The 8,665-nt window shown below is 34.7% G+C and overlaps 1 protein-coding gene across 1 annotated transcript in view; it reads left to right on the top strand.

Moving 5' to 3' along the window:
- HELRODRAFT_193493 (hypothetical protein) overlaps positions 1-5,692 on the top strand; it is a gene marked incomplete at both ends in the record, with an annotated part of 16,019 nt that extends 10,327 nt beyond the window's left edge. The window contains 12 exons of the mRNA XM_009027888.1: positions 670-757; positions 974-1,019; positions 1,223-1,309; positions 1,536-1,657; positions 2,156-2,257; positions 2,543-2,574; positions 3,276-3,329; positions 3,499-3,534; positions 3,865-3,989; positions 4,762-4,818; positions 5,052-5,419; positions 5,592-5,692. Coding sequence (XP_009026136.1) covers positions 670-757; positions 974-1,019; positions 1,223-1,309; positions 1,536-1,657; positions 2,156-2,257; positions 2,543-2,574; positions 3,276-3,329; positions 3,499-3,534; positions 3,865-3,989; positions 4,762-4,818; positions 5,052-5,419; positions 5,592-5,691 — 1,217 coding nt within the window. The remainder of the gene's footprint in view (positions 1-669; positions 758-973; positions 1,020-1,222; positions 1,310-1,535; positions 1,658-2,155; positions 2,258-2,542; positions 2,575-3,275; positions 3,330-3,498; positions 3,535-3,864; positions 3,990-4,761; positions 4,819-5,051; positions 5,420-5,591) is intronic.
- Positions 5,693-8,665: the final 2,973 nt, after the last annotated feature.

Below are 8,665 nucleotides of genomic sequence, written 5' to 3'. Positions count from 1 at the left end.
AACGAGGTGGTGCATGCTGATGTCTGTTGATGTCTATTGATATCTGATGATGTCTGATGATGTTTGGCGTTGTCTGTTGATGTCTGTTGATGTCTTATGATGTCTGTTAATGTCTGTTGAGGTCTGATGATGTCTGGTGATGTCTAATAATGTTTATTGATGTCTGATGATGTCTGTTGAGGTCTGTTGATGTCTGTTCTGTTGAGGTTTGATGATGTCTGTTGAGGTCTGTTGATGTCTGCTGATGTCTGTTGATGTTTGCTGATGTCTGATGATGTTTGTTGATGTCTGATGATGTTTGTTGATGTCTGTTGAGGTCTGATGATGTCTGTTGGTGTCTGATAATGTCTGTTGATGTCTGATAATGTCTGTTGATGTCTGATAATGGCTGTTGATGTCTGATAATGTCTGTTGATGTCTGATAATGTCTGTTGATGTCTTATGATGTCTGTTAATGTCTGATGATTCTGATGATGTTTGCTGATATCTGATGATGTTTGTTGATGTCTGATGATGTCTGATGATGTCTGTTGATGTCTGTTGAGGTCTGATGATGTCTGGTGATGTCTGATGATGTCTATTCGCTCATTTAACCATCCATCTATCTATCCATCCAATTAACTATCCACCTATCAATCCATCCATCCATCCATCTACTCATCCATTCAAAGCCTCTGGACCTCATGCGGTACGGGCATCTTCAGCAGGATGGAGAGTTGAGGTACCGACTGATGGATGAGAAGAAGGATAAGTTCGGGTGGGTTTTTATTCGATGTTTGTTCATCTGTCTTTGCATGACTTTGTGTGTCTACATGTTTTTGTTGAAATGTTGTTCACAAGGAGTTTGCGTGGAGGCGTGCTGACGATGGTGATGATTAGAGGGTGGGGAAGATGATGATAGGGATGATGTTCATAAAAATTAAATTAAAATGATGATGATGGTAGTACAAATATAACGACGATGATCAAACAGATACGTGTTCCTGTTTGACAAGTTGTTGCTCGTATGCAAGGCTAAGGTTGGCTTACTTCGTGGCTGTCCTCACCACCAACGTTGTTAATCATCATGTTCTTTTTCATCCTTCTCATCTTCATCACCACCCTCATTGTTTCCAATTTTTATCATAGCCTACTCATTTTCATCATGCTCATCATCATCTTCATCATCATTTTCGTCATCATCATGATTGCCATCGTCGTGCCATCATCGTCGCCATGCCAGGGCACAGACACGTACACGATGAAGTACAGTTACGAAGTGATCGACAGCCAAGTGGAAATCATCAACAACCCCAAAGATAAGGATAAGGTGATGAATCTCTACATTGATTAATCGACTGATTGATCGACTGATTGATTGATTGATTGATTGATTGATTGATTTTGATTGATTGATTTTGATTGATTGGTTGATTGGTTGTTTGATTGATTTGTTCGTTCATCCATTTATTCATTCATTCGATTATTTATTCACTCGTTTTGTGTTCATTTATTGATTTGTTGAATATTTTTTTGCATAAATGAATGTTAATTAGTTTGGCTTCCATCTGAACGTATTGAGAAGTAACGACCCACTGAAGTCGACATTGACATTGATATTTTATGCCAAGTCAGCTGATCTCAGGAACAAATGGATTGAAAGTTTCAAAGCTGCTATGTTAGTTGGCTGGCCGATTGATTGGTTTACTGACTGACTGGCTGGTTGGTTTGTTGATTGGTTGGTTGATTGTTTGGTTAATTAGTTAGCTAGCAGGTTGGTTAGCTGGTCGATTAGTTGGTTGGTATGTTGGTTGATTGATCAAATAGTTATTATGTGGAATGGTTTATGGAATGTTTGGTGAGCTGGTGTATGGCTGATCATTGACAGGATTGCTTGATAGCTTGTCTTGTCTTTGTTTGATTGATCTGTTGATTGTTGGAATGTCTGGTTTGTCGAGTGTGTGGCTGACGAAGTTGGTTGATGCGTTTGTTGATTCCTCTTATTTGTTTGTTGGTTGATTGGTTGGTTGGTCCAATTCACTGGAATGATTACAAACTGGTGCCGATATTCTTAATGAATTATGTAGCTGATTGTTCAGTGAACAAAAATTTCAATAAATAAATGCCCAAATGAACAAATAATTATATAAGCATGTAAATAAATAAATTTTTTCAGAGATAACATCTGTCCGGTTGGTTGGTCTAACCACATCCACATGTTCATTTTAACTTCCTTCTCCCAGCCAACCATTTGCGATGTCTGTCGAAGACTGCTCAAGTTAGTTCATTTTGTCGATATCAATGGTGATAGAGATGATGTTTAATTGTTCAGATTAACATGTGAACTAATAATTTATGCTAATTATAATGATCAACAATTGTATGGAGTAATTTATGTTAATTATATTGATCAAAAATTGTATGGAATAATTTATGTTAATTATTTTGATCAACAATTGTATGGAATAATTCATGTTAATTATATTGATAAGCAATTGTATGGAAGAATTTATATTAATTATATTGATCAACAATTGTACGGAATAATTTATGTTAATTTCAGGGGCGTGTTCTACCAAGGCTACAAGTGTAAAAGTGAGATTGATTTGTTCCTGTTATTTATTGGCTATTGCAAATTATAACCCGTAGTTAAGATATATCTGTAGATGAGACGACGTTGATATCAATAGAAATATATATCATGATAATAATAATAATATTGAAATTTTAATGTTAAAATAAATAATAACACAACATTAATATTAATAAACGGTGGACAGTGATGAAATGATATTTGAATGTAATGGCTATGAAGAGGATGATGAATGTTCTGTGAAGATGTTGTTTTCAGTTCAAAGCAGCAAATTTTTGTGACGATCACATTTAATGAAGAAGTGATCATTTGATGAAGAGTAGTGACGTGAGGTTGCAACGATGTTATTGCTTGTGTGATCGCTATCACTCTTAATAATGATGGCAATAAATGGTACATCAACATCACCTTTATTGTTGAAAGCATTAGTGGAAAATGTATTAGAAATTATTCAAAGGCTGATCTTTAATGGCAGAGTAGAGTTGTTATAATGAGGGGTAGGGCTGGCTCAGGCATGTTGCCGTCATAATTTTAGATGAGATCTTCATGTATCAATCATTCACAAGTTGAATCAGATATTAAATAACAGTAGGATGACATGTTATAAAAATTTAATTATCAGATACAAACATGATCCTATACAAATTTTAAAAGTCAAAAACACCCATGATACAAATATGCAATTTCCTAAATATGATACCAGACACCAACATGATAGTGCACAAATCCTGCATCCTGGCTGCTAAAGATATGACAGGTAGTGTCTTTCCATTGTCAATCTTCTCGTCATTATGTTTATTTTACTATCACTGCTGCTGTTACTGGCGCCATTTTACGCGCAATCTACCTGACGTTCAATTATATTAAACTTTATTAATGTTAATTCGCATATCGAGGTCATTTACCGCCATTCAACTGTTTAACAGGACCACCCACCGTACCTCCCAGAGAACACCCCGGATGTCGGTATTATTATCACAACATCCCCTTATCTTTTTCATCGTCGCTTTCATCATTTAGTCTTTTCCTCGTCTTTTATTTCACTAACGTCTCCGACATCATTTTCATCACCATCATCACCATCGTCACGTAAGGTAATTACATTCATTGAGACATGCATTTGCATTGTCATAGAACCGTTAGCAGGTTCTGTTAAGATATAATGTTAACTTAATACATTCTTATATCACGCTACATTATCACATCATTACGCCATCATTATCACATCATTTTCATATTTTTCATTAATGTAAATATCGTCGTCACCTTCGTCATTGTAATTGTTGTATCAGATAGAGCCAAGGCAACATCGAGTTACAAGGGTCTGCCACCCCCTCCAGGCACCCACTCCCCACTCAACTTTCAGGAAAATGACATCATAACTGTTCTTTCAACGGAGACGGATCCCTGGTGGTTGGTGCGTTGTTGAGGGAGGGAGGGAGTGTAAAGGGGTGTTAAGGTGGATGATGAAGACAAGTTGGAAGATGATGCTTGATGTTGAGGATGGTGGTGGTGGTGTTAAACTGGAAGAAGATGATTAGTGTTGATGTGAAGATACGTTGCAAGATGATGATTGGTGTTAATGTGAAGATCTGTTGAAAGACGAAGAAGAAGATGAAGATAGATGATGAAGATTAGTTGGAAGATGAGGATTAACACGGTAAGGTCGCTCAGAAGATGCTAATCAGGAGCTGATGGTGTTATATTTAGGCCATAAGCTGATTTTATGTGACTTATTGAATATTAAGACTTTGTTTGATCAGCTTAACTAACAGCTAGTCATGTGGCATGGAATTCATTATATTAAAGATGTAGAAATTTTTTCTCAATGCTGAGCATAAAAAGCGTAGGTTGAGCACTAAAAAATGACGTCACGTAGGTTTTAGGGATTGATTGGGTTAGTATGCGAATGATTTGGTGAATGAGTAAGCAAGTAGTGAATTTTCGGAATGATAATGATGATAATAATGATGATGTTGGCGGTGACAGTGTGGAAATTATAATGTGATGATAATTGTGATGGCATTGATTTAAAATGAAAGTGGTTACGAAATAAATTTATTTATTTATTTATTACCTTTTTAATTATCATTAATAGCAATAAATAATAATAGTTATATTTATCATTTTTATTGTTATTATTAGGGTAATAAATACTGTAAGTAATAATAATAATGATACTGTTGTAGGGGAAACATGGCGGTAGTGAAGGTTACTTTCCAAAAACATTTGTCACTCTCATCAAGGTTAGTCCCATTTCAAATTATTTAGTTGCTTGTACGAAATGAACTTAACAGATGAGGACAAATAAGTGAAAGAGTAAAAAAATAGATGAATAAACAATTTTGAATTATAAATTATTGATGATAATGCGTTTTCAATATCTGTTTTAGTGTAAAAATTAAACTAATTCTATCAATGTTTATTTGTCCAAAAATTTATTCATTGTTATGATGACTTTGGTCTAACGTTCACAAAGCCCAGAGACTCCTCCCATCTTGACGACACTCAAGACATTTCAATAGCAACTCCACATGTCAGCTCCCAATTACCGTTCCTCCTGCAACAAACTCTACCCTCCAGACCGAGCAGAACAACCTCATTGGTCCATCCGCCACCCAATCAGAAACAAGTATTATTGAACAGTAGTGCCTCCTTTCTGAATCCGTCGACCATTGAAAATGCTCCCCCCATCCCAAGGAGGATATCTCGGGACCCGTCCAACTGTTCATCTCCATCCAATGCCAACTTGTCTCCTGTCTTCAGTCCCTCTCCCAGTAACACGTCACTCAGCAGCAACAATTCACAAAACGAATTTTTTGGAGAAGATTTGGCCGTGTTTCCCTGGTGAGTTTTAATTGACATTTGTTGCAGTTAAAAATATATCGTCATCATTTATTACGAATAAAGTTTGATTTTTCATTATTTTGTCAACGTAGCCAACTAATAATTTCTACCATCATCACCATGATGACCATCTTTATCATCGCGATGAAAATAAAGAAACTTGTGACTGCAGGTTCGTTGGTGAAATGACGAGGGAAAGAGCCACTGAATTGTTGGAGAAGTTGATCGATGGCGCCTACTTGGTGAGGATAAGCAAAACTGCGGACAGGAAGGGCGAACTGTCACTCAGTATCAAGTGGGTGGAGCTTTTCATCATCATCAAATCAATCATTATTTGCCTCATCAATTTAAAAAGAGAAGCCAGGATGTTTGTGATAAAGCTCATAGAGCTCATCTATCACAACCACCTGAACAAAATTGGCTCAAACTTCTACAGAAAAAAAAACAAAAAAATGTTACTAAAATCAAATTTACATTAAACTAGGAGTAATCTATATAAATGTCGGTTTATCAACAAAAGTTCATGTATAATAAAAATGTATAAAATTTGAATGCACTTGATCTAACTGCTACCATTCATACTCAAATTTAGAACCATTTAAGATCGAATTACACTTATTTTCATGCATCTGAGCGCATTTGCACCCATGCATACATATGCATTTCCATCTTTCCTTATTTTCCTTATCATCTCTGTCCATACACACATTCAATCCCATGCAATCCATTTATCATTCACATCCTTTCATGTATAAACATACATTAACAAACAATCCAAAAAACTTAAATTTTTGGTTTGTTTTAAAAAAGGCTTAGCATGAGTATACTTTGTTAACCCTGTTATTGATCTCATTGCTCTCTTTATTAAATATTTAATTGAATTTGTTGTTGAAGTGTATGCGCCTGACCAAACTACATTGCAGTAAGTGATGTCAGACATGATTTAGGCAAAACAAATTTTATTAATCACAACAATTGATTTGGCCAGTTAAGTGCAAACATTCTCTACATGCTGCTTGAAAGACAGCCTTTGATATAACGGCACACCCAGAAATTTAGCAGTTTTACATTCCTTAATTTCAATGTTATTGATTATAATTTTGAACGGTTCTTCATAGCTCATGTAGTTTACTGGCCCAAACACGATCATTTAAGTTTTTTTTTCATTTATCGTCAACCGGTTTTGTTGGAACCATGAAACTATATGTTTGAGTTCAGCATTTGCGTCCTCTACAAGTCTTTTGAGGTTCTTTTTTTGCAAAAAACACTCGTCGTCTGCAAAACACAGATAGTCAAAAAATGTTGTTGCACTGGGCAAATCATTCACAAAAACAATGAACAGCAGTGGTCCCAAGATGCTTCCCTGAGGTACTTCTATTCGATTGCACAGTAGAGTTGAGGCTTTATCTTCCCAATGCACAAACTGGCTTCTATCTGATAAATAGCTTTTGAACCATTTTGATGCCTTGCCACGGGTACCGTAAATTTCTATTTTCTTTATTAGCATTTCATGATCTATATCTATGCAATCGAACGCCTTAGATAAGTCCAAACAAATACCCATGATGAATTTTTTTTCTCTCTGCAGCCATAGCGATTTTTCTGGTCAGCTCTAAAGCGCTAATTCCGGAATCCGAACTGACAATCGGCTAACTTGTCAAAAAAATTTGATAATTTTTTATGCATAGTCTTTTCAATGATTTTTGAAAAAGCTGGTAGAATAGACACTGGTCTGTAATTTGAAATATCTGTAACACCGTTGATTTTCTACATTGGAATAATTTTTGAAGTTTTGAAGCAGGAGAAAAATTTCTCAATTGAAAATGACAAATTTATGGGAAAAAGCTGGTAGAATAGACACTGGTCTAAGTCTTAGAATCTAAGATATTTGTGGTCTATTGAATAGTTGAAATTACTACCTTTATTTGAATTTTGTTATAACCTCTTGATGATTTTGGTTAGAGCATCCTAGTTGTGTTAATAATTTCTTCCGATGATGTTTCAAGCAGGAAAAAAGAATTTGGTATATTCTTATTAATAGTATTTTTCTATAGTGCATTATTTGGAATTGAGTTTAGTAAATTTGGGGCCAAATTTATTAAATATTTATTTGATTAATTTTCAGGAGAATCCAAAATTTGACCATTCATACTCAGTTTCTAGCGGTAACACCAACACTAGGTGATTTTTGAAGGAAGTAATTTGTTAAAATGCTTAAACATAAAGTAGACGCATTGGAAATATATATTTTATATATTGTAAGTGCCGTAAAATAATTATATACGTGTTCAGTTTTTTTAAACAAAAATTTTTTAAACAAAAGTAAAAAAAACATAAAAATTTTTAAGCTAAATATATATTATTTAAATTGATAATGGGTCATTTTTCTTGAATAACATCATAGTAGTTTTAATGTTCATAGTAGTAATAAATGCGTGGTATGACTGTAACAAAATGTCTTTATTGAATAACCATCTTTATTTATTGAGTATGCCAACAGAGCGAGATGTTTTCAAAAAACAACTGAATCAAATTATCATATATAAATAATCCTAGAAACTTAGTACCACGAGCTATAAAGTATAAAATACAAAGAAGAATGCAAAAAGACCAGAAAAAAAACAAATGAATAACCATACTATGAAATAAATGAGCTAATAAAGAAGCCAGGAAAGTTCTTAAGCTTTCTGCTTTCTGTGTTCGTAGGATTGGTTTGGTATATTTATCTGTGTAATTGAAATGCTGGTTGTGAAGTTTGATGGTTGATTGTCTGGATAGACGATGGTAATGCAAACCTATTTACACACGTGATAATAATAAGGCATACACAAACAATGGCGTTATGATTGATTAGGTATGGCGCAGAGAATCCTGTGAAACATGTGAAGATCCTGCGGCAGAAGAAGAAGTGGTTCCTCAATAGCAACAAGTTTTTCGCTGGAGTTCAGGTTATGTCAAAAAATTGTATTTGTATAATTTCTATATAATTATTTCAAACTATGTTCGACATATATGTCAACATAACCTCTTTCTTATTAACAGCAACACACGCACACACACATCAATCAATCTTCGTTTCGTTTAGCGTCCAGTTTCCCGAGGTAGGACGTTGTTTTCAACGCGCACACACACACACACACACAGACACACACACATATATATATATATATATATATATATATATCGTTAAAAAAATCAAAAAATTAAACAGGAAGTTAACTAACGCGGACCATGTGATTTTCATCA

This window comes from Helobdella robusta, assembly GCF_000326865.2.
Source record: "Helobdella robusta unplaced genomic scaffold HELROscaffold_51, whole genome shotgun sequence".
Classification (NCBI taxonomy): Eukaryota; Metazoa; Annelida; class Clitellata; order Rhynchobdellida; family Glossiphoniidae; genus Helobdella; species Helobdella robusta.
This window is presented reverse-complemented; position numbering and strand designations above follow the sequence as displayed.